At 44.6% G+C, this 25,807-nt stretch overlaps 2 protein-coding genes across 6 annotated transcripts in view; one reads left to right on the top strand and one right to left on the bottom strand.

Moving 5' to 3' along the window:
* The first annotated feature begins 29 nt into the window (after positions 1 to 29).
* slc35d3 (solute carrier family 35 member D3) lies at positions 30 to 10,702 on the top strand. The gene is made up of 4 exons (XM_057823535.1): positions 30 to 474; positions 5,288 to 5,498; positions 8,718 to 8,875; positions 8,935 to 10,702. Exons 1-4 carry the CDS (start codon positions 250 to 252, stop codon positions 9,577 to 9,579), a joined length of 1,239 nt encoding a protein of 412 aa, XP_057679518.1. The 5' UTR covers positions 30 to 249; the 3' UTR covers positions 9,580 to 10,702.
* A 4,937-nt stretch (positions 10,703 to 15,639) lies between these two features.
* The window catches only part of LOC130907857 (beta-taxilin-like), a 37,444-nt gene continuing 27,276 nt past the window's right edge, over positions 15,640 to 25,807 (bottom strand). For 3 of the 5 annotated variants that reach the window (XR_009061537.1, XR_009061538.1, XR_009061539.1), the window contains exons 8-9: positions 22,382 to 22,500; positions 22,254 to 22,299 (exon numbers count right to left, since the gene is read on the bottom strand). Coding sequence is in view for 2 of the 5 variants with exons in the window: in XM_057823346.1 (XP_057679329.1) it covers positions 17,921 to 18,673; positions 18,742 to 18,837; positions 20,601 to 20,693; positions 21,306 to 21,380; positions 21,447 to 21,566; positions 21,629 to 21,823; positions 21,894 to 22,022; positions 22,086 to 22,171; positions 22,254 to 22,299; positions 22,382 to 22,500 (1,712 nt within the window). In the remaining 3 variants the exon portion in view is untranslated. Of the gene's footprint in view, positions 18,674 to 18,741; positions 18,838 to 20,600; positions 20,694 to 21,195; positions 21,271 to 21,305; positions 21,381 to 21,446; positions 21,567 to 21,628; positions 21,824 to 21,893; positions 22,023 to 22,085; positions 22,172 to 22,253; positions 22,300 to 22,381; positions 22,501 to 25,807 lie in introns of those variants that run through there. The other 2 variants (XM_057823346.1, XM_057823347.1) reach the window with 2 other exon arrangements.

Below are 25,807 nucleotides of genomic sequence, written 5' to 3'. Positions count from 1 at the left end.
GGCTGAAAGAAATGGTGCAGATGCGCACGAAAAGGGGATTATTTGAAGTGTGGGCACCTTAATCTGGATTGGAAGCCCCTTCGCAACATTCTTCCTTCCACACGTCAAGTGCGCTTGCGCGTGCGCTTGTGCGCGGCGGAGTGGGAAAGGTCCTCCCCCGAGTGGCGCCGATCGAGGCGAGCCCTCGCTCGCCTCCATTCGTCCGTTTCTCTCTAGTCGCTCGGCGGCTGCAATCCGCTCGCTCGGACGATGGAGGCGATGCGCGGGCGCGCGCCCGGCATCCTGGTGGCGGTGGCGCACGGCGTCTTTTCGGGGAGCCTGAACATCCTGCTCAAGTTCCTGATCAGCAGCCTGCACTTTCGCTTCCTCACCTTGCTCCAGCTGTGCACGTGCGCCGCCGCCGCGCTCGGCTTGGAGATCCTTCGCAGGCTCGGCAGGGTCGACGTGCCCGCTTTCAGCCTCAACCTTGCCAAGGTAAGCCCGATTGATGATAATGGAGGGAGCGAGCGAGGGAGCGCTCGTCTCCTCAGGCGCGTCACCGCGTGCGTCAAATTTGTTCCATGACCAAGTTTTGGCGCAACTTCAATTCCGTTCACTCGAACGACCCGAAACGGGGATTCATTGATCATCCGGTCACGGTGACCGCCAATTTGGCAGCGCGTGCGCACGCCAATGAATGTCGTGGTTTTCATCACTTTAAATTAAGGCTGTCAAACGATTCAAATTTTTAATCGAGTTAATTACAGCTTAAAAATTAAGTAATCGTAATTGCAATTCAAACCATCTATGAAATGCCATATTTTTCTGTAAATTATTGTTGGAATGGAAAGATAAGACGGATATATACATTCAACATACGGTACATAAGTACTGTATTTGTTTATTATAACAATAAATCAACAAGATGGCATTAACATTATTAACATTCTCTTAAAGCGATCCAGGGATAGAAAGACTTGTAGTTCTTAAAAGATAAATGTCAGTACAAGTTAAAGAAATTTTATATCAAAACCCCTCAATGTTTTTGTTTTATTAAAATTTGTAACATTTTTAATCAAAAAATAAACTAGTAGCTTGCCATTGTTGATGTCAATAATTACACAATGCTCAGGGTAATGAAAAACCCATTAAATCAGTCGCACCCTAGTGCCAGCAGAGGGCGAAAAAAAACCAAGAAACAAATGGACATGACACTACTGTCATTTTAATCTGTTTGAGCGGAGCATGTGCTTTAATTGCGTCAAATATTTTAACGTGATTAATTTTTTAAAATTCATTCACGCCCGTTAACGCAATAATTTTGACAGCCCTACTTTAAATACATGTGTCGGCGTGAGTAACTAATCCAGGCGTGACTAACTAATCCATGCTTTGGCGTATGCAAATCAGATGCTGCTGCTGCTGCTGCTTACTCTCTGCAAAAACGACCCCCCATGCAGCAGCCTTTTCCACCGAGCAGCCATGTTAAAAAAAATGGACAAGGTTGTTTAAGATTGGCTATACTTGACGCATAACATCCACTTTACTGAAATGACGTGAAGGGCAAATGCAAAGAAGCAACAAAGTGCAGCTGCCAGGAGTGCCTGGCTGGGCGCATGCGTGGACGTTGACGTGCATGCGCTCAGAGGAGTCAACTCGGCAGAGGTGGGTATAGATACACAAAAGTAGCCAAAAATTTAAGTAAGAGGACTGTTACTACTACTTAGTCATCCCAAAATTTACTCAAGTAAAATAAAAAAACATCGTTGTAAAGAATACTCAAGTAATTAGTAACACTGTGAGCAACCGCTTACAATGTCTGATTAAAAAAAAACAATAATAATGGTGGGCCTAGATTTTTTTTCTCAGCACAACTTCATCTAGTTTTCACAAATATACTCAAAAGTCAAAAGTATTGTGTGGTAAAACTACTCTAAAAAGTATTTTTTTTGCAAAAAGTTACTCAAGTAAATGTAACGGAGTAACGCGTTACGATCCACCTGTGCAATCTGGTGCCCATTTCTTTCCACTACAGGTCAATATTTAAATGAAGAAATTAAATTGGTCCATTTTGGTCGGCTTCATCGTCAAAATAGCACAATTTCTACACTCACCGGCCACTTCATCAGGTAGACCATGCTAGTAACGGGTTGGACCCCCTTTTGCCATCAGAACTGCCTCAGTTCTTCGTGCCATAGATTCAACAAGGTGCTGGAAGCATTCCTCAGAGAGTTTGGTCCATATTGTCATGATGGCATCACACAGTTGGTGCAGATTTGTCGGCTGCACATCCATGATGCCAATCTCCCGTTCCACCACATCCCAAAGATGCTCTATTTGACTGAGATCTGGTGACTGTAGAGGCCATTTGAGTACAGTGAACTCATTGTCATGTTCAAGAAACCAGTCTGAGATGATTCCAGCTTTATGACATGGCGCATTATCCTGCTGAAAGTAGCCATCAGAAGTTGGGTACATTGTCAGCAACAATACTCAGGTAGGCTGTGGCGTTCCAACGATGCTCAATTGGTACCAAGGGAGTGCCAAGAAAATATTCCCACACCATTACACCACCACTACCAGCCTGAACTGTTGATACAAGGCAGGATGGATCCATGCTTTCATGTCGTTGACGCCAAATTCTGACCCTCCCATCCGAATGACGCAGCAGAAATCGAGACTCATCAGACCAGGCAACGCTTTTCCAATCTTCTATTGTCAAATTTTGATGAGCTGGTGCAAATTGTAGCCTCAGTTTCCTGTTCTTAGCTGAAAGGAGTAGCACCCGGCGTGGTCTTCTGCCGCTGTAGCCCATCTGCCTCAAAGTTCGAAGTACTGTGCGTTCAGAGATGTTCTTCTGCCTACTTTGGTTGTAACGGGCGGTTATTTGAGGCACTGTTGCCTTTCTATCAGCTCGAACCAGTCTGGCCATTCTCCTCTGACATCTGGCATCAACAAGGCATTTCCGCCCAAAGAACTGCCGCTCACTGGATATTTTTTCTTTTTCGGACCATTCTCTGTAAACCATAGAGATGGTTGTGCGTGAAAATCCCAGTAGATCAGCAGTTTCTGAAATACTCAGACCAGCCCTTTTGGCACCAACAACCACGCCACGTTCAAAGTCACCTTTCTTCCCCATACTGATGCTCGGTTTGAACTGCAGGAGATTGTGTATAACCATGTCTACATGCCTAAATGCAGAGTTGCCGCCATGTGATTGGCTGATTAGAAATTAAGTGTTAAACGAGCAGTTGGACATGTGTACCTAATAAAGCGGCCGGTGAGTGTATATACACAATAAATGATGAAGTGCACCAACCAAAAATACGACATAAAGTGATAAAAAGCTGGCAGTTTCTGGCCGACTGGGTCACCGCTTCGTGTGGCCACTGGATTCCGAACACACACGTCTCGGTGGGTCTTCCATTTTTTTTTAATTCAATCGCTGGCTGACCTCCAGCCCCGTATTTCCAGCAATCTCCTCCCACGAATTGCTTGCCATTTGGCAATCTTCATAATGTCTTGATGAGACATTGTAGAAGTTGTCGTACTTGCGCTTCGTTGATACTCTCGTCGGCTTGGTCCATTTTTGCGTGTAGAAAAATAATGTTTGAGAATGGCGGTGATTTCACGCTGGACCGGAAACAACAGTCAATCACAGTCCATTTCCATCACGTCACACGCTTTGACGCAAAGTCAGAAAGAAACAGAAGGACCCAGAGAGGCTACGACGCAGGGTCGTAAATCGAGTCTTCCTTGACGGCGCAGGTCTGACGCGGATGCATGACTCGTCCTTAAAGACCAAATGTGAAGTAAGGTTGGCCAACCATGTTTTTGAATAATATCAACAATTAGAAGCATATTTTCCTTATTTTTTTTAACGCAACCCTTCCAGATTCTTTGTTTAACCCATAGCAACGTCCTTGACAACAAAAATGCTTTTCTTCGACAGTCTTCGGAAATGACGTCACACCGAGAACTGCGAGGGAATCCGCCATAGAACAGTATTGTTGCATTGTTTCTCGGTAAGATGCCACGGCGGTGTGTGGCGATGTATTGTTTTCAATTTAAAGAAAAGTTGTATGAGTGGCAAAAGGATAGCAGGGCACGTAAATGGACATCTTTCGTCCGCACGAAAGGAATGAATTTCACGCCATCATCGAGTAGTGTTCTCAAACACTTCGAAGATGCCTGCTTCCTCAACTGGTCTGCTTATGGACAAGGATTTGCAAAAAGTGTGATTTTTGGATAGATGACTGATGACTTTGTCAAAGCAGAGCTGCCAACTGTTCGTGTTGTGGAATAAACAGCAGAAGCAAACTCGTGGCAATCCCCGATCATAGTTGTATTAAATTCAATTTGCCTACACTTATAAATTCGTCAAAACGTTTCTTTTATCCCAGGCAATAGGTAGGTGGATTATTTACCTGACATGCTTTGGTGAACACCCCCGCTCCCGTCCGAAAGTGGAAGTGTTCGCCGAAACACGTCAGGCAAACAAAAGCTAACGTCGCTAGCCTCCACCGTTCATTCCACAACACAATCGGGGATTCTTCAAAACTTTTCTTTTATCCCAGGCAATAGTAGGTGGTTTATTTACGTGACATGTTTCAAATCGTGAAAATAATAACAGCCTATATCTTACCAATCTTGTAATCTCGATGGGTCTTGTCTCCATTCCATGTCAGGTAGTCTGGGCACATTGTTTGCATCCTGATTAGCGTCTGGCTAATACATGTACGGTCCAACATAAAATATACGTACAACCACCTCCTCTTCCTCCAACTCTTCAAAAACTTGGATCTCTTCCCTTGCGCTTGATCTATCGCTTATATCGCTGTTTGAATCATTGTTTGAAGGGCTTTGTATGGCGGCCGTATGTATGGAGCTGCCATCGCTGTTCCCGGTGTGACGTATCACTTCCGGGTTCGTCCCCTTTCAGGCTCGAACTTCGGAAAGGCGATTATTTTGTCAAATATACAACATATGTTTAAGTACTTTAATTGTGACCTTATTTGGCATTTTATGAAATTACTTCACATTTGGTCTTTAGCGCATACAGTTATACGGTGTCTGCGAGAAAGGTAACTGTCCCCTTCAAAGGGCAATATAAAATTTGACATGCGCCTCCGGGACCGTTGCGGTCGAAGAAGTCGCACCTTGCCTCGTCCCGCTCGATTCATCGGTCAAGTCTACGCGTTCGTTACCGAATGATTCGACGCGACTCAGACGGGCTTCATTTCCGCCCGCGTTAGCAGATTTTTCCATTGTCGGTCACGGCCGGCTGATTTGCTTTTGTGGCCGACAGGAATTTGCGCCAGTGTGCATCCTGTCCACGCTACAGTCGACGCTGACGCTGTGGTCGCTGCGCGGCCTCAGCCTGCCCATGTATGTGGTCTTCAAGCGCTGTCTGCCCTTCTTCACACTGACCATCGGGGTTTGCGTCCTGCGCAACGGCGTGCCCTCGCCCGGCGTGCTGGCCGCCGTGGCCATCACCACCGGGGGCGCCGCGCTCGCCGGTAAGCACGGCCGACTGTCAAATCATCCTATTAGTCAAAACCTTTCTTTTATCCCAGACAATAGCAGGTGATTTAATTACCTGACATGTTTTGGCAAACACTTCCACCTTCATCAGAGGGTCACTGGTGTTGGTGTGACGCGTCTTCAGTATCAGTTGATGGATGAACGCATGACTCACCTGTCAGATTGACAGTCGAGTCACGCCCTCTGCTGACCATTCACTCTTCCAGGATGCCGTTCCAGGTCGAAGAGAGCACGTACGCCCCCTTGTCCCTGTTGATGGTCCTCGGGCCCTGCTTGCAGATCTCAATGGCTTCCTCGATACGGATGACTCTGGCCTTTTCCCACTCCATGATGTGGTTTTCCCTTTTGCAGTGATCGGTGATGGCTGATTTGTGATGTTCTTGTTGTGATTGGACATAGACATACATCACACAGACAACAGCAACATTCAAACAAAGTACACAGGAAACCCACACACACCGACCAATACCTCCTATGGACATCGGAACACCCTACTAGCCACAAACTGTCAGTAGTCAGAACACTGCATGAACGTATGGCAATAACGGACCTGGAATACAAAAAACAGAGAGAAAAACATATACAACATGCATTAAAAAGGTGTCAGTATCCACAATGAGCAATAGCAAAAGGTGCAGGACTGGTCAAAAACAAGAACAACACAACACAGGGGGGAAAATAAAAACCAAAAAAAACAAGAACGCAGAGATATGGTGACATTGCCGTACGTGAGTGAGGGGAGTCACGGAACGTATCCAAAGGGTCATGAAAAAATACAACATAAACACACCGGTCAAACCACACAGAACACTCCGCCAGATACAGTTGTGGTCAAAAGTTGACATACACTTGTGAAGAACATAATGTCATGGCTCTCTTGAGTTTCCAGTTATTTCTACAACTCTGATTTTTCTCCGATAGAGTGATTGGAACAGATACTTCTTTGTCACAAAAAACTTTCATGAAGTTAGGTTCTCTTATGACTTTATTATGGGTGAACAGAAAAAAGTGATCAAATCTGCTGGGTCAAAAATATACATACAGCAGCGCTAATATTTGCTAACATGTCCCTTGGCCATTTTCACTTCAATTAGGCAAGCTTCTGGCAAGCTTCTGGTTGAATCTTTGACCACTCCTCTTGACAGAATTGGTGCAGTTCAGTTAAATTTGATGGCTTTCTGACATGGACTTGTTTCTTCAGCATTGTCCACAAGTTCTCAATGGGGTTTTGGGAAGGCCATTCGAAAACCTTAATTCTAGCCTGATTTAGCCATTCCATCACCACTTTTGATGTGTGTTTGGGGTCATTGTCCTGTTGGAACACTCTGTAAAGCACCAGTTCCATTGGAAGCAAAACAGCCCCACAGCATAATACTACCACCACCGTGCTTGACGGTAGGCATGGTGTACTTGGGGTTAAAGGCCTCACCTTTTCTCCTCCAAACATATTGCTGGGCATTGTGGCCAAACAGCTGGATTTTTGTTTCGTCTGACCACAGAACTTTCCTCCAGAAGGTCTTATCTTTGTCCACGTGATCAGCAGCAAACTTCAGTCGAGCCTTAAGGTGCCACTTTTGGAGCAAGGGCTTCCTTTTTGCACGGCAGCCTCTCAGTCCATGGAGTTGCAAAACACGCTTGACTGTGGACACTGACACCTGTGTTCCAGCAGCTTCTAATCCTTGGCAGATCTGCTTTTTGGTGATTCTCGGTCGAATCTTCACCCTCCAGACCAATTTTCTCTCAGCAGCAGGTGATAGCTTGCCTTTTCTACCTGATCGTGGCAGTGACAAAACAGTGCCATGCACTTTGTGCTAACAAACAATTGTTTGCACTGTTGCTCTTGGGACCTGCAGCTGCTTTGAAATGGCTCCAAGTGACTTTCCTGACTTGTTCAAGTCAATAATCACTCACAAGAAATTGCTAATTCGTTTTGCTGTATGTATATTTTTGACCCAGCAGATTTGATCACTTTTTCTGTTCACCCATAATAAAGTCATAAAAGAACCAAACTTCATGAATGTTTTTTGTGACAAAGAAGTATCTGTTCCAATCACTCTATCGGAGAAAAATCAGAGTTGTAGAAATAACTGGTAATCCAAGAGAGCCATGACATTATGTTCTTCACAGGTGTATGTCAACTTTTGACCACAACTGTATCGCTCCATCCAAAGGACAAAATCCACCCAGAAAACAAATGCAACTTGTTGGGTCTAAAACACCTTCTTCAATTTAGCTGTTGACCCAGAGCGAAGTGACAAAGGCAGGACACGAGGAGGCAGGAGACAGAGAGTAGACTTTTACCAGACTACAGTTTTGGGGAGAGTCGGATAGCGCAACGTGCCAAATCAGAATCTCACCGAGGTTTCTCTCATAGCTCCCCGCGCTGCTGACTTTTATTGAGGGCTTGTTGCTGGGCAGGATATAGTTACAACACTGTTGTCCAATGTGACAGTTTCGATCGGGCAAGTTCCTTATTCTAGTCATTGATTTAGCAGTCACACTCTTGATTAAATTAACAGTCACACTCTTGAGCGAACAAGATAACTTTGTTTTGAACACACATTTGCACTCCAAGTAGCTTGGTGGAAAAGTACTGAGACGTTGTGTGATGAATCAACATACAGTATGTGTGTGTATCTATTGATCAGCAGAATGTGAGCAATTGCCGGTAATAAAAATGTAAGCACATGATTATGGGCTAAAACTGTATTCTTCATAATAGCTTGGGAGAGCAAACTTATATAACCCGCACAGTATAATGGTCATACAATCAAGCATATCTTACACAGCTCCATATATGAAATTCCATGCAAATCATGTAATAAATCATACATCGGGGAGACGGGGAGGAGCTTATTACAAGAAAAACACAACACAAAAAGGAATGTGAAAATGAGACAAACAAGGGCAATAAAAGAACAAGCACAACAGGAACATCACAAGTCAGCCATCGACGATCACCGCAAAAGGGAAAACCGCATGATGGACTGATGATGGGGCCCGAGGACCATCAACAAGGACGAGGGGGTGTAAATGCTCTCTACTACCTAGACCAGAATCCTGGAAGAGTACTATTGTCTGGGATAAAAGAAAAGTTTTGACTAATCTATAAGTGTAAGCAAAATGAGCTCAATACAATTGTCAAATCATCCATCGGCGCTACCTAACTCCTTGTCTGCGCACTCCCTCCGCAGGTGCGGGTGACCTGGGCGGCGACCCCTTCGGTTACGTGACGGGCGTCCTGACCGTCATCGTCCACGCCTCCAATCTAGTCCTCATCCAGAAGACCGGCGCCGACAGCGAGCACGGAGCGCTCACGGCGCAGTACGCCATCGCCATCATGGCCACTCCGGTAAGGCGCCTCTCCTTCCTCGCTTGTTTTCCCGCTGCTGACTTCCCGTTTTCCGTCAGGTCCTGCTGGTGTGCGCCGTGATCTCGTCGGACGCCGTGTACATGTGGTCGTACCCAGGCTGGAGCGACATCCGCGTGGCGTCGCTCTTCCTGTGCAGCGTGGTCCTCGGCTGCGCCATGAACTTCACCACTTTCCACTGCACTTACCTCAACTCTGCCGTCACCACCAGCTTCGTGGGCGTGGTCAAGAGCGTGGTCACCATCACGGTGGGCATGCTGGCCTTCGACGACGTGGCGCCCACCGCGCTATTCGTCGGCGGCGTGGTGGTTAACACGGTGGGCTCCGTCACCTACTGCGTGGTCAAGTATTTTGAGATTAAGAAGAGGAGTTCCTACGACCGCCTGGAGGGCGGCGCCAAAGACGCGGCTCCCTCCGGTGAGTCGCGCGCCCTCGATGCCCTGACTTCCGGTGAGCCGCGCCCCGTCGACGCCCCGGCGGAGAACGCGGACGATGTGGGAGGCACGCCCGCCTTCACCGTGACGAACGAGAACGTGGCGGAGAAGCAAAAGGAACGGCCACGCGAGGACGCCGCGCCTTTGGGGCGGGCGTCGGGCGACTTTCTGGGCGTGTGGCGCTCTGTCAGGCAGCTGTGCTCGGCGAAGGGCGACCCGCTCATCCACAACATGGAGCAGCCGAGCCCTTGACGTACCAACAAAAAAAAAAAAAAGGACTACCAAAAATGAAATTGTCCGATCTGGTGAAAAAAAAACACTTCTTTTGACGAACAGCATGCAACGCTAAGCTACTCGCGAAATGGTCCGACCCGTTTTCTCACGGACGCCGTTCCAGTTGCTTGGTTTCCGCCACGTTTATTTTGACGCTAACAGAAAGCGGCGGCGCCACGTTGGCGTCAATGCCCTCGAGCCGCCGTTGCTTCCCGTTAGCGCTAATGGGCGACGACGTCGGAGTCCCAGAAAGATGGGAGCCCCCCCACGCTGCCGGCGTCACTTTCAAAAAAGGAAATAAGAAGCTATGATTACTATTGATTTTTTCCCCCAAGATCATTTAACGCTTCGAGTCGGGCGAGCGGTCAGAAAAGGGGCCCGGGGTGCATGTGTGTCTCCGACGCATGAACAACCGTACGCATGCGTGGGCGCGAGCGAGCGTGCCGGACGCACGCAAATCAAAGAACATTGTCGCGACGCACGTGGGCGCTAACGAGCTAATTGTGTTTTGCTCCGGACCGAACGCTGTCAGCATGATGCCTGCCGTTCGAGAAATGTTCATTAAAAATGGCAACGTGTGATTCGCTGTCGTCGTGGAGCTGAATGTTGTTTGTGTGTGACAAGATCAAGAGGAGGAAAAAGGAAGCTGTGAAAAAACTGACACGTGGTCACAAATGGCTCGGTTTTTTCCACTTGCGAGCGCGCGTTCAGGTAATGGCGTGATTGCTGTGATGGCGGCGACCTGTTCTTTCCATCTTTCCGACACTGGCGCGCAATGTTCTGGCTGCTGGGGAAAAAGTGTCAGCAATTTTCCAAATGACGCCAACCGGATGACCGACAAGTCTCAAAATTAGCTGCAGTTGTTCTCGGTCGGTTGGACTCCAACTGGGTTTGTCAGGACGAGATTTGCAATTTGTGCAATCTGACTGGGACCGCTCATTTCTTTGTTTGCTCTGCCTTGAAGGGAGGAGCTGATTGTCGTCAACCGTTTCTCTTCAGAGGGCCGGTCGACTATCTTTTAGAGCAGGGGTCTCCAACCACTTTTGCACCACGGACCGGTGTGATTTGGGTCTTTTTTCACAGACCAGCGGTCTTTCAAATTTTGCACCCTTATAAAATTTTGCTCCCAAAGCTTTTGTGGTGGTGAAAAAGCCCTCTTTTATATTGAGTTGGACTCTCAATGTTATCCAAGGGTGCTAAAAAAAGTACTTACAGTGGGGCAAATAAGTATTTAGTCAACCACCAATAGTGCAAGTTCTCCTTCTTGAAAAGATTAGAGAGGCCTGTAATTGTCAACATGGATAAACCTGAACCATGAGACAGAATGTGGAAAACCCCCCAGAAAATCACATTGTTTGATTTTAAAAGAAATTATTTCCAAATTACAGTGGAAAATAAGTATTTGATCTATAGACCCTACTCACCTACGTCACAAAATGGGCGTGTCGCTGTTTCCGGCCGCCATATTGTACCTATTTTTTAGACCTATTCTCATTGTTTTCAATTAGTCGAGCAAGTTATAGAGCAATTCATGGAAGCCCCGGTGTTATCTGACGCTGTAAACTCATTGGATGCGTTGCATAAAAGGCGTTACGTGGAAAAGCTTCCGTTTATCCATTCGCCAGATCCGTATTTGATGCCTAAATCGATGTTTTTCGACCCGCTGGTTCGCCGTCTTTGCCTGACATCTGCTATCCTGATATTTACAACTATCTTGTCCACACAAAATCAGCCTATTCTCACGAAAGTTTGAAAAACTTTAAGAGCTTGGAGGCTTATAAATGCTACGTTGCTGGTTGGGTGAAACAGGTCCTCGTCCACGAAAATTCGGCAGGAATCTTGTGCTCGGAAGGTGAGTTACGAAATTTTCAATTCAAAATCTTTTGTTCTTGCTAACATCCACTGTCAAGTCTAATGTATTTCATATCATTTGTCAATGGAGCTAGGGCTTTTAATGTTTATATGGTTTAGCGATAGCACTCTCACTACATACATATATAATAACTTAAGTAATAAATATGAAGTGCGATAGCACTACTCCAGATTGTCCCTAGTTGAATTTATTTTTTGGCTTTTGACCTCCATAGTGAAATTGTAAATTAATTGTATGACAACTGTCTGATTATCCCCTTATATATTTTCAGGTAGTTCATTCACAACGTCTGAGTGTATGTTGTCGGCGATTAGCCTAGCAATGATCTTAATTGTGGTTGTCAGCCCAAAACCCTCTAAATATTTATTAAATGCATCTTACCAGATATAAAATGACTACTACATAATCTGTGGTAGTCGTTTGGAGCCCAGTTTTCTCGTCGAATTGCAGCAGTCAATCTCGGTCTCCTCTTCGGGTCTCTCAGATTACGGTAAAAATTCAAGTCTCTCCGTCTATCTTCTCTGTTTTTGCAACCGACCGCCACACACGACTTCACCATTTTGATTATTAATGTTAACGAGCAGAAAAACACGCCATAATAGGAGGAATTTACGAAGCGCTAATGCATTAACATGACGAGTATACGGACAACATGGCGCGGGGGCGTGGCTGTGACGTCATGTGAGTAGGGTCTATACCAAAAGTTCATCTCAATACTTTGTTATTAGGGGCCCTGAGCAAAATAATGCCAAGGGGCCCATATTTTTGGCCCACTATTTCATCACAGTGTACTGTGAAACCAATACATGCAATCCAACCCATGCGTCCATATTTTGTATATTAGTCAGATTTTGTTGCACTGCATTCTTCAAACTTCTCACCCCAAATAATTGTCAGTACTTACAGTACATAGCGCCAAACCTTTTTCTAAAAGAGGAAAAGAACAAAATTAAAGAAGAACTTTTATTTTTTTAAGCTTGCAATCAAGTATCAAAACTGACAAAAGTCAAATAAAGCAAACTGCAGTAAACAAAATAGAATATAAATTAAACAATTGCCAGATTGGGGGCCCCCTAGTGGTCAGGGGCCCTAAGCAGCTGCATAGTCTGCGTATAGGCTGGGCCGGCCCTGTTTGTTATGAACCCTTTGTTGGCAATAACGGAGGCCAAACGTTTTCTGTAACTCTTCACAAGCTTTTCACACACCGTTGCTGGTATTTTGGCCCATTCCTCCATGCAGATCTCCTCTAGAGCAGTGATGCTTTGGGGCTGTCGTTGGGCAACACGGACTTTCAACTTCCTCCACAGATTTTCTATGGGGTTGAGATCTGGAGACTGGCGAGGCCACTCCAGGACCTTGAAATGCTTCTTACGAAGCCCCTCCTTTGTTGCCCCGGCTGTGTGTTTGGGATCATTGTCATGCTGAAAGACCCAGCCACGTCTCATCTTCTGATGGAAGGAGATTTTCACTCAAAATCTCTGGATACATGGCCCCATTCATTCTTTCCTTTACACAGATCAGTCGTCCTGGTCCCTTTGCAGAAAAACAGCCCCAAAGCATGATGTTTCCACCCCCATGCTTCACAGTGGGTATGGTGTTCTTCGGATGCAATTCAGTATTCTTTCTCCTCCAAACACGAGAAACCTGTGTTTCAACCAAAAAGTTCTATTTTTGTTTCATCCGACCATAACACATTCTCCCAGTCCTCTTCTGGATCACCCAAATACTTTCTACCGAACCGCAGATGGACCTGGACGTGTACTTTCTTCAGCAGGGGGACACTTTTGGCAGTGCAGGATTTGAGTCCCTGGCGGCGCATTGTGTTACCTTTGTTACTGTGGTCCCAGCTCTCTGTAGGTCATTCACTAGGTCCCCCCGTGTGGTTCTGGGATTTTTGCTCACTGTTCTTGTTATCATTTTGACGTGACTGGGTGAGATCTTGCATGGAGCCCCAGATCGAGGGAGATTATCAGTGGTCTTGTATGTCTTCCATTTTCTAATAATTGCTCCCACGGTTGATTTCTTTACACCAAGCATTTTACCTATTGCAGATTCAGTCTTCCCAGCCTGGTGCAGGTCTACAATTTTGTCTCTGGTGTCCTTTGGCAGCTCTTTGGTCTTGGCCATAGTGGAGTTTGGAGTGTGGCTGACTGAGCTTGTGGACAGGTGTCTTTTATACCGATAATGAGTTAAAACAGGTGCCATTAATACAGGTAACGAGTGGAGCCTCGTTAGATCTCGTAAGACCTTGTTAGAAGAAGTTAGTACTCTTTAACAGCCAGAAATCTTGCTTGTTTGTAGGTGACCAAATACTTATTTTCCACTGTAATTTGGAAATAAATTCTTTAAAAATCGAACAATGTGATTTTTTTGTTTTTTTCCCCACATTCTGTCTCTCGTGGTTGAGGTTTACCCATGTTGACAATTACAGGCCTCTCTAATCTTTTCAAGTAGGAGAACTTGCACAATTGGTGGTTGACTACTTATTTGCCCCACTGTAGATATGGCGAAAAACACAGACAAGACTGAAAAAGCAGTTTCTGCTCTTGCATTTCTCTTTAAAATAAAGTGCTGTGTTTTAAGCCAAAAGAACTGTCGTGTTTGATAGAACAATATGTCTATATGCTGCCTTAGCAGATTCATAGCCCGTTAGGGCCCCGAACTATTTTTGATTTGTCCGTTTTACCCTGGAAATCCCCGCAACCGCTTTTGTTCCAACCCAGCCATAAAAAGAAGCTCAGTAATTATATTTATTATTCCAAATGTCATTAATTGATGTCTAATATTTAGTTAAAAAACAACAGACTTTAAAAAAATAATTTACTTGCATATTTTAAACTTTTAAACAAATGACGTCACAATGAAAAAATGGTGTCTGTAAAAAAGTCACGGATATCTACCTCATAACTATCGCTTTATTGTATTTTTTTTTTTGTTACTGTCGCATTTTCTCCGATATGTTAGATGATAAATAATCGATCCAAACAAAGAAAACCTGGGGAAAAAACGTTTAAAAGGGTAAATATATGAAAATGAAAATCTCGACCACTCCTTGATGTCTGCATTTTCTGTATTGCGACCCTTGTTATATGACCATGTTTCACCCATAAAATCCCCCAAAATCCAGCTGTGTTTTGGGATCGAAAAAAGGTAAGTACGCGAAAATATCGCGTTAAAGTCATGGCGTCTTTAATTCTGCTCTTTCATGCTCTCACCTCCAGATAGGGTTTCGCTGTTTAATTTTTTATTTTTTTAAATGCCCTCCTTTTCAAAAATTTTCTCCCCCCGGAAGATTGAGATTTTAATCTTTCCAATGAACTTCAAGTCACCTGAGTGTGACCTGAGAGTCACAACATGTCACTATTGTAACTGGAGACTACAGTTTTTCTTTGGTTTTGCTATGTGCGCTTGGCTTCCCCTAGTGGTGACTTACTGGTAGCAGCAGGTAAAAAGAACATCAGTTGGAACTTGGAAAAGAATCCTTGAAGTGTACAGACGCTACACACCTCCTCTGCACTACACATCGTTGGGAACCCTCGATAAAACAAAATCGGTAGGTTTGCAAGTTTTAACAGAGGGTCTGATATCATTTTGGTGTGTTTATTCGCTTACTTTGTTGTCATTTATGTAAAGCGAAGCAACACGTTTTTGAGCTAAGCTAAAAGTAGCCACTTCATATGATTTGCTCAAAACGGAGCTAGTCTTCGTGTGGCTTCTTCTTGGTGTTCGGCAGCTATTTTTTCGGAGGTTAGGGCATCAAAACTTGGAATCGAAATTGAAAAAAAATCCAACGGTTCCGGGAGAGCCGGAGCGTTAGTCCCGGATCACATCGATGCCCAACACTAAATATAATATTGCAATATATCGCAAACCGCCCCAAAAATCGTCATGATAGTTTTTTCCAATATTGTTTTGGTGTACTAGGACGCGACACGGTTAATGTCTGTGTCAGGCGACACAGGAAATTGCTTTCTGACATAAGGGTTATACCAGTTTAAATCCTCGGGATTTAACCATACAGTGGTATGAAAAAATATCCGAACCTTTTGGAATTTCTCACATTTCTGCATAAAATCACTAGCAAATATGAGCTGATCTTTGTCAAAATCACACAGATGAAATAACAGTGTCTGCTTTTACTAAAACCACCCAAACATTTATAGGTTTACATATTTTAATGAGGATAGTATGCAAACAATGACAGAAGTGGGGAAAATAAATAAGTGAACTCTCTCCCTAAGTAGACTTAAATTATTTCAGACTATTTATGTTGCCTTCCAACCTGCAGATATCGCACCCCCCCATACTGGATGTAACCCCAGACCATGATTTTTCCACTACCAAACTTCACTGTTTTCTGAGTGAATCTCGGATCCATCCGGGCTCCAGTAGGTCTCCTGCAATATTTGCGGCGACTGTAGTGTAATTCAATGGAAGATTCATCTGAAAAATTCACCTTATACCACTTTTTCAGCGTCCATCCTTTTGACAGGCTGTGGGCCTTGGCATATGCCACAGTTTCTTAATTGTCTGCACCCTGAGAGATAAATAGTCTGAAATATCAACACATTTGAGCTGCCTCTTCCATTCCTAACCATAAAAAGGGACAAATTCTGCAGCAGAATGGTGCTCCATCACATACTTCAATCTCTACCTCAAAGTTCCTCAAGGCAAAGAAGATCAAGATCCTCCAGGACTGGCCAGCCCAGTCACCAGACATGAACAGGATGAAAGAGGAAGCATGGAAGACGAAACCCAAGAATGTTGATGAACTCTGGTAGGCATGCAAGACTGCTTTCTTTGATGTTCCTGATGACTTCATCAATACATTGTATGAATCCTTGCTGAAGCCCATGGAAGTCATACAAAATACTAGAAACTGCAATTTCGGGAGAAATTACTTCTGGTCTTTGCCATGTGGAGATACAGATCTTAGCCCCAGCCTAGGTTGGTTTGGGGAAAATTCGGGGACAATATTAGGTCACTTCCTGTCTATTTGGGGACATTTATGGGGCCTGGGATAATGATATCAGGTCATTTGGGAACATTTTGGAGGCGTGGCCCATTCATATCAGGTCATTTGGGACTATTTAGGGGACGTGGCCTGATCATATAAGGACATTTGGGAACATTTGGGGGGCGTGGCCTGATCATATCAGGTCATTTGGGGGCGTGTCCTATTGATATCTGGTTATTTCCTGTTGATTTGGGGACATTGTTTTTTTTGCCATTGAAAATGAATGGGAAAAATTTTGGACGTTCCTAGCCGTCAATGGCATCCAAGTGCATTGGCATCCATAGAATGGACAAACATGCCCGTCAACGGCATTAAAAAGAAAAAATGCCATTGGAAATGAATGGAAAAATTGGACGTCCATGTCGGTCAATGGCAGCACCCTCTATAAGCATCAATGGAAGCAGTGGAAGTTTGGGGGACACGTCTTATTGATTTCTGGTCATTTTCTGTTGATTTGGGGACATTTTGTTTTTTCCCCATTGAAAATGAATGGGAAAAATTTTGGACGTCAATGGCTGTCAATGGCATCGACTTGATGCTTGATGAAGGAAACGAATAAGTAGCCTAACATAAATGAACAAATATAAGTCCAAAGTGCAGAGCTAAGATGTTCTGAACCTCCCCATCAGAGCAAATAAAACTAAATATGATAAATAAGCCTCCTCAACTCTTTCGTTGCTCTTAAAGATTTGATCCATTTACTGTTGCATTGCCCTTTTTTGTCACTTTTTTTTTTTTTTGCTGTTCCAGAAAACATGCACATTTGAACCAATCAGAGCTAACCACCTATGCTGGTGGAAACGGATTACGGTACACAAGCACTTTATTATGCTTGTTGTTAACACTTGTGTATGTAAATTTTATGTTGGTAGATTGTTTTCTTCTTGGAGATAAAATGCATGTGTGGCAGCTTAGCATTTTTTTTTTTACATAGCGTTAGCATTCCGGCCTTGAATCTTATACTGGAACTGCGTTCCTGACCGTTCTGGCCCACTTTCACCCCCGTTTTTCAGTGAAACAAATATATTTTCGTACATTCAACGTAATTTGGGAGGGTTTTAGGTTTCATATGAGCCTTTTCTGAAACTAATTGACTCATTAAAAGTCAGGTTATTAGCAATTGTTTCTAAGCGACAAGACTTTTGGCAGGAACTGTAGTTCAGTGTATGTCTGAAAGAAGCTTAATACTTAAACGGGCTGCAAAAAACAACACCGGAAGCCTCAAACTGGCGATCAGACCACGGACTGGCCAATGCTCCTTTGAAGGAAAATTTGCTTTTGTCCACAGAGATCAAATATTTTATTGAGAGGACTGTTTTGAATGACTTTGCACTCAGAAACCTATGGGGCATGTCGAGCGTTGAAGCAGTCTTCGCTCGTTCTGTAGGGCGGCGGCCATTCGGCCACGCGGCATCTGCTTACTTGCTTGCTCACAGGTTCCTGTTCCCGTTCTTCCTTTTCTTGTTCTTCCTGGATTCCTTCTTGTGGGTTCCGAGGGGCGGAGGCGCCGATTCGGGCCCGGATGCCCGTTGGAGCTCATCTGGCGTGGCGTTGACCTCCGCTGAGTCTGCCTCGACTTTTGTTTTTGCCACGGGTTCGGCTTCTGCTTCTACTTCTAGGTCAGGTTCCGCTTTGACTTCTTCTGAGTCTCCCGGTTTTGTTTCCGTTTCTGCTTTGCAGTGTATTTCTGGTTTGACTTCTGCTGTTGGTTTGACCTCTGACTTTGATTCCGTTTCTTTTTCTACTTGTGCTTTCGGTTCTGCTTCCACCTCCGCTTCCGGTTCCGCTTCCACCTCCGCTTCCGGTATTCGTGGCGACGGACGGAGAGTTTTGTCAAAGTGTCGGAAGGCGGCCGCGACGAGGTCTTCGTCCAAGTGTTCTGGGTCTACTTCCCGTTCGGTGGCGCAAGACACCGTCAGGGAGTCGGCGAACTCCTGCAGTTTGACTTGCTCGGCCCTCAGACGCCGCATCTCTTCCGTCGCGACGTCGTCTTCGGAGTCCGGCACGTCTCGGCGCTCTTCCTGCACGTCGGCCGTCCCGGGCGAGGTCTCGGCGTTGGCCCGGCGGACGTCTTTGATTTTAGCGTACAGGACTTTCCTCTCGTCCTGAAGCGCTCGACACAACTTCTCCAGCTTGTGGATAGTCAGGACGAAAACCTCGTACTCTTTGCCCTTCTCGCTCCTCTGCGGGGAAGGAATGGCATTAGCGCGGCAGTGGTAGAGCGGGTAAGTAACCGTGGCGTGTGACTCACCTCCTCCAGCAAGTCGGTCAAAGCTTTGTTGCAATTCTCGAACCTCTGTTTCCAAACGTTTGACTCCTTCTCCAACTTCTTCATCTTCTCGGACATCTGACGGAAAAACGGAAAGAAGCGGTGTCAAACGGACGACGTCTACCGAAGGAGTCGCGCGATGTGAACGAACGGACGACGAGACATTTCGACACTCCACAAGTACAGTGGGGCAAATAAGTATTTAGTCAACCAGTAAATGTGCAAGTTCTCCCACTTGAAAATATTGGAGAGGCCTGTAATTGTCAACATGGGTAAACCTCAACCATGAGAGACAGAATGTGGGGAAAAAAAACAGAAAATCACATTGTTTGATTTTTAAAGAATTTATTTGCAAACCATGGTGGAAAATATGTATTTGGTCAATACCAAAAGTTCATCTCAATACTTTGTTATGTAGCCTTTGTTGGCAATAAAGGAGGCCAAACATTTTCTGTAACTCTTCACAAGCTTTTCACACACTGTTGCTGGTATTTTGGCCCATTCCTCCGTGCAGATCTTCTCTAGAGCAGTGATGTTTTGGGGCAGTCATTGGGCAACGCGGACTTTCAACTCCCTCCACAGATTTTCTATGGGGTTGAGATCCGGAGACTGGCTAGGACACTCCAGGACCTTGAAATGCTTCTTACGAAGTCACTCCTTTGTTGCCCTGGCTGTGTGTTTGGGATCATTGTCATGCCGAAAGACCCAGCCACATCTCATCTTCAATGCCCTTGCTGATGGAAGGAGATTTTCACTCAAAATCTCTGGATACATGACCCCATTCATTCGTTCCTTTACACAGATCAGTCGTCCTGGTCCCTTTGCAAAAAAAACGGCCCCAAAGCATGATGTTTCCAGCCCCATGCTTCACAGTGGCTATGGTTTTCTTTGGATGGAATTCAGTATTTTTTCTCCTCCAAACATGAGAACCTGTGTTTCTACCAAAAAGTTCTATTTTGGTTTCATCTGACCATAACACATTCTCACAGTCCTCTTCTGGATCATCCAAATGCTCTCTAGCACACCGCAGACGGGCCCGGACGTGTACTGGCTTTAGCAGGGGGACACGTCTGGCAGTGCAGGATTTGAGTCCCTGCCGGCGCATTGTGTTATTGATAGTAGCCTTTGTTACTGTGGTCCCAGCTCTCTGTAGGTCATTCACTAGGCCCCCCTTGTGGTTCTGGGATTTTTGCTCACCGTTCTTATTATCGTTTTGACACCACGGGATATGTCTTCCATTTTCTAATAATTGCTCCCACAGTTGATTTCTTTACACCAAGCGTTTTACCTATTGCAGATTCAGTCTTCCCAGCAAGATTCAGGTCTAGAATTTTGTTTTTGGTATGTCCTTTGACAGCTCTTTGGTCTTGGCCATAGTGGAGTTTGGAGTGTGACTGACTGAAGTTGTGGACAGGTGTCTTTTATACTGATAATGAGTTAAAACAGGTGCCATTAATACAGGTAACGAGTGAAGCCTCGTTAGAAGAAGTTAGACTTTTTTGACAGCCAGAAATCTTGTTTGTAGGTGACCAAATACTTATTTTCCACTCTAATTTGGAAATACATTCTTTAAATATCAAACAATGTGATTTTGTTTTTTTTCCACATTCTGTCTCTCATGGTTGAGGTTTACCCATGTTGACAATTACAGGCCTCTCTAATCTTTTCAAGTAGGAGAACTTGCACAATTGGTGGTTGACTAAATACTTATTTGCCCCACTGTATACCCAATAGCATGATGCCGTCACTGTATTTTCTAGGTACAGCGACCGACTACAGAAAATATTTTGTCTGCTTAAACTTTGATCGGCCGACACAAAAACAAGAGGTCACGTTCGTACGTTTTCCATCTCGTTCTTGAAGCGTGCGTAGATTTCGTTGCTCTTGGCCAACGTCGACTGGAACTCGTCAAACTTTTTGGAGTAGAGCGCCAGCTGCGGGGTGACAAAATCACCATGCGGTCAGAGGCAGACAAAAGAAATGTCATCGACACTCGAAAGTGAGCGCAAAACTCGGTGGAATTCCAGCAGGTGACATTTGGAGGCGGTGGAGATTACGGGAACGCATAGGCAGAGTTTGACTTTTGGGGTAGAGGGGGGCACAACATGTTGATGACCTCGAAACGCAGTGTCAGCTATAAAATTAACTTACAAGAATATTTATAATAATAAGTTGACAATGAGAGTTTTTTTGTTTCCCATCATTCTTGAGGGGAATTCTAAATCTGGCTGCTTAGGCAATACGTTTCACCAAGAGCCCTGAAACTAACAAATAACTGACAAACTGCTCTGAATTTTTTTGAAATCAACTACACTGACTAATTAAACTGTCACCAAATCCAACTTATTATTCGTGACACCGGCTAAAGAAAGATTTAGCTCAGCGCGGCCAGACCGAGCTCCCGCGCTCGGTCGGTCGGTCTGCGTGCGTAATCACCTGCGCGTGCGTAACGGCGGCGTGTTGGCGCAGCGTTTGCGTCTGTATCTTCCACTCAGCCGCCTCGTGCAGCAGCTGACGAAAGAGAACATACGGGTGAGGCCATTTACCTTCTTCTTCATGCTCAGCTCCTCCTCCTTCATGGCGAAGCACTTCCGGGTTTTGTCCACCGCCTCGGCCAGAAGCTGCAGCGCGGGTTAGGCGCAAACTCACAAATGCGCAAAGCGGCGGCGAGGTGAGATGGGACTCACGTATTCCTTCTCGCGCTGGTGCTTCTGCTGCGCCTCCGCCAGCAACGCGTTGGCTTGATCCAACTTGGCCGAAGTTAGCTGCTGCTGAAGGTCGCGGTGACTGTTGATCTTCTCCAAGCTCTGCGCGCACAGAGTATTCGTCGGTTTTCGTCAATTCGGTCGGGACGCGGGACGTTCCCTACCTCCTCCCGGCGCTGACACTGTTCCAGCAGCGAGTGCAGTTTGTCGCTCAACTTGGCGTTGTCCTCGCACAGTTTTTGATTTCTGGCACTGTGATGCTCGATCTGCTCCTGGATTTCCGTCAGCGACGTCTGGAAGCGATTGGCCATCTCCGTGCGCTTCTCCTCGTCCTGGCGGATGCGCCGCAGCGCCTCCTCCTGTTCCGGCCGCACTCGTGGCGTTAGCTCGCCGACGTCAAACGGGTTAGGTTTAGGGCTCGCGACCTACCCGGAGTGCACCGTAGTGATCTTGGACCTCTTTGCACAAAGTCTCCAATTGGGTCCGCTTGGCCCGCATGACGCAAACGTTGTCACGAAGGTCCCGGATCAGCCGCTGCTCGCCACGCTCGCGCAGCAGCTACGTGCGTGCACGGACGTGAGTCAAGGTTTGTCAGAGAATCGAGGTGTCCGCTAAACTCACCAGCTCGGCGTGCTCCTTCATCAGGCGCTGGAGTTTTTCCTCCGGAGACGATAAAGCGCTCAGGCTGTCCGCGACGCAACAAACCTCTAGGATAACAAGAGCGAATGACCGACCAAGAACTAAAGAGTCGATGTTGTCGACGACTCGCAGTCGAATCTCCGGCCGCACCTGACTGGATGCCGGCGGCGAAGTCGTCTTGCGCGTCTACCTCCGCCTGCAAGAGTGACACAATACGGCGAAACTTGAATTCACGTGGTGCCGCAGTACGGACGCTATATCGGCCGACGGCAGCTGACCAGAGCGTCACCGCCGACGATGTCGCTCAGCCTCCTGCTAAACTCGTCCATCGGGTCGTCGGCCGTCGTCTCGTCCAGCCATCGGGTCGACGTCTCCATCCTTGCTATATGTTTTAGTGCTGCAACAACTAATCGATTAACTCGAGTAGGGCTGCAGCTATCGATTATTTTAGTAGTCGATTAATCGCTAAACCATTAGTTCGAATAATCGAGTAATCGGATAAGGAACATGAAATATTAAATTTCTTGAGCTGAGCTAGCATTTTTTAGCATTTAAGCTAGCGGACTTTTGTTATGTAAGTTAGCCAGTTGTTCTTTTGTTGCACATAGATCCTCATTTATTTATTTTTCTATACCGTTTGAGGCTCAGCTCAGGTATTTTACTTTTCTAATGTTCCTTATCCGATTACTCGATTATTCGAACTAAGTAGTTCATCGGTTAATCGACAACTAAAATAATCGATAGCTGCAGCCCTAAGATGTTTCATTATCCGGTTATTTCTTTTTCTCTCTTTAAGATCATTTCTACAATGATGGCCAAAAGTGTTGGCACCCCTGCAATTCTTTCAGATAATGCTTAATTTCTCCTAGAAAATGATTACAGTTGATTGCTTGTTGATTGGAAAAACACAAAAGAGAATGAAAAAAAATATGAAATCATTATCATTTTACACAAACGTCCAAAAATGGGCCGGACAAAAGTATTGGCACCCTCAGCCAAACACTTGGGAACACAACCTTTAGACAAAATAACTGCGAACAACCGCTTCCGGTATCCATCAATACATTTCTTCCAATGCTCTGCTGGAATTTTAGACCATTCTTCTTTGGCCAACTGCTCCAGGTCTCTGAGATTTGAAGGGTGCCATTTTCAGATCTCTCCACAGGTGTTCTATTGGATTCAGGTCTGGCCACTTTTGAAGTCTCTGGTGCTTTCTTTCAAACCATTTTCTAGTTGTTTTTGAAGTGTGTTTTGGGTCATTGTCCTGCTGGAAGACCTCTGAGGGAGACCCAGCTTTCTCACACCGGGCCCAAAATTTGTTGGTAGTCTTCAGACTTCATAATGCCATGCACACGGTCAAGCAGTCCAGTGCCAGAGGTAGCAAAGCAACCCCAAAACATCAGGGAACCTCCACCATGTTTGACTGTGGGGACCGTGTTCTTTTCTTTGAAGGCCTCGTTTTTTCCCCCCTGTAAACTCTATGTTGATGCCGTTTCCCAAAAAGCTCAAGTTTGATCTCATCTGACTATAAAACATTCTTTCAAAAAGTTTTTGGCTTTCTCAGGTATGTTTTGGCAAACTCCAGCCTTGCTTTTTTATGTCTTGGGTCATAAGTGGGGTGTTCTTGGGTATCCTACCATAGAGTCCCTTTTCATTCAGATGCCGATGGATAGTACAGCTTGACACTGTTGTTCCCTTGGACCGCGGGACAACTTGAACTTGTTTGGATGTTAGTCGAGGTTCTTTATCCACCCTCCGCACAATCTTTCGTTGAAATCTCTCGGCAATTTTTCTTTTCCGTCCACATCTAGGGAGGTTAGACGCAGTGCCATGGGCTTTATTGCGCACGGTAGACACAGGAACATTCAGGTCTTTGGAGATGAACTTGTAGCCTCGAGATTGCTCACGCTTCCTCACAATTTTGCTTCTCAAGTCCTCAGACATTTCTTTGGTCTTCTTTCTTTTCTCCATGCTCATTGTGGTCCACACAAGGACACAGGATAGAGGTTGAGTCGACTTTAATCCATTTTTAATGGCTGCAAGTGTGATTTAGTTATTGACGCCACCTGTTATTTGCCACAGGTGCTGGTAATTACTAGGGCTGTCAAGTTTATCGCGTTAACGGGCGGTAATTAATTTGTTTTCATTAATCACGTTAAAATATTTGACGCAATTAACGCATGCACTGAGAGACCCGCTCACGCATTGCCTCAAACAGATTACAATGACACCGTTTATGCACATTAAGAGTGAAGAGAATGCCATCGGCCGCTTGCGGGAGCGCCGTTCCATACTAATGTTAATCCTTCTAATAGTGGGAGAATTAGTAGTTGTGAGACGTTTATGCTGTTGCATTGTGCTATTGGTGCTCCACACATATTTCTGTAAGTTTTCTTTCTTTTAGTGGCAATTCTCTGTCTCTTGTTGTATTTTAGGTAAGATATGTACAGAGATATGAATGTTATAAAGGCGATTGGACACAGGCGTTCATTGGACCACACCGTTTATTGGCATAAGCTTCGGCATCTCCTTCACAACAAACATAAGTATCATTTAGTGAAAGCACAACAAAAATAATATTCCTATCGCTCAAAAAAAAAAAAAAGTCCACAAAAAGAAAAGCACTTCAGTCTGTAGTAACAAGGCCCTATTCTCACACAGTTAAACAACAATGCAAAGTGAACTGGCATTCCCAATCAAAATAGCTATGCAAAATACACATAAAACTTACTCAGACTTTGGTCACTCTATTCTTATTATTGTTAGTTTTATTCTTATTATTATTATATTAACTCTACTTTTGATTGAAAATTTTACAAATTTTATTAAAATGAAAACAAGAAGAGGGGTTTTAATTAGGGCTGTCAAAATTGTCACGTTAACGGGCGGTAATTAATTTTTTAAATTAATCACGTTAAAATATTTGACGCAATTAACGCACATGCCCCGCTCAGATTAAAATGACAGCAGTCCGCTTGTTACTTGTTTTTTTGTTGTTTGGCACCTTCTGGCTGGCGCTTGGGTCCAAATGATTTTAAGGGTTTGGGGAGTGAGCATGGTGTAATGACATCAACAATGGCGAGCTACTACTTTATTTCTTGATTAAAAATTTTACAAATTTTAATAAAACGAAAACATTAAGAGGGGTTTTAATATAAAATTTCTATAACTTGTACTAACATTTATCTTTTAAGAACTACAAGCCTTTCTATCCATGGATCGCTTTAAGAGAATGTTAATAATGTTAAAACCATCTTGTTGATTGTTATAATAAACAAATACAGTACTTATGTACCGTATGTTGAATGTATATATCCGTGTTGTGTCTCATCTTTTCATTCCAACACTAATTTACAGAAAAATATGGCATATTTTATCGATGATTTGAATTGCGATTAATTACGATTAATTAATTTTTAAGCCCTAATTAACTCGATTAAAAATTTTAAACGTTTGACAGCCCTAGTTTTAATATAAAATTACTACAACTTGTAACTATAACATTTATCTTTTAAGAACTACAAGTCTTTCCATCCATGGATCCCTTTAACAGAAAGAATGTCAATAATGCCATTTGTGGATTTATTGTTATAATAAACAAATACAGTACTTATGTACAGTATGTTGTATGTATAGATCTGTATTGTGTCTTATCTTTCCATTCCAACAATAATTTATAGAAAAATATGGCTTATTTTAGAGAT

Source organism: Corythoichthys intestinalis, chromosome 19 (genome assembly GCF_030265065.1).
Source record: "Corythoichthys intestinalis isolate RoL2023-P3 chromosome 19, ASM3026506v1, whole genome shotgun sequence".
Taxonomy (NCBI): domain Eukaryota; kingdom Metazoa; phylum Chordata; class Actinopteri; order Syngnathiformes; family Syngnathidae; genus Corythoichthys; species Corythoichthys intestinalis.
Note: the sequence above shows the minus strand (reverse complement) of the source record. Positions and strands in the feature narration are given on the sequence as shown.

Bases quoted from the DNA above. Each gene is read 5' to 3' on its own strand.
- slc35d3 (XM_057823535.1), top strand. From the start codon at position 250: ATGGAGGCGATGCGCGGGCGCGCGCCCGGCATCCTGGTGGCGGTGGCG. The intron at 5,499-8,717 runs GTAAGCACGGCC...CTCCCTCCGCAG, and splicing joins CGGGGGCGCCGCGCTCGCCG to GTGCGGGTGACCTGGGCGGC. The intron at 8,876-8,934 runs GTAAGGCGCCTC...GTTTTCCGTCAG, and splicing joins TCGCCATCATGGCCACTCCG to GTCCTGCTGGTGTGCGCCGT.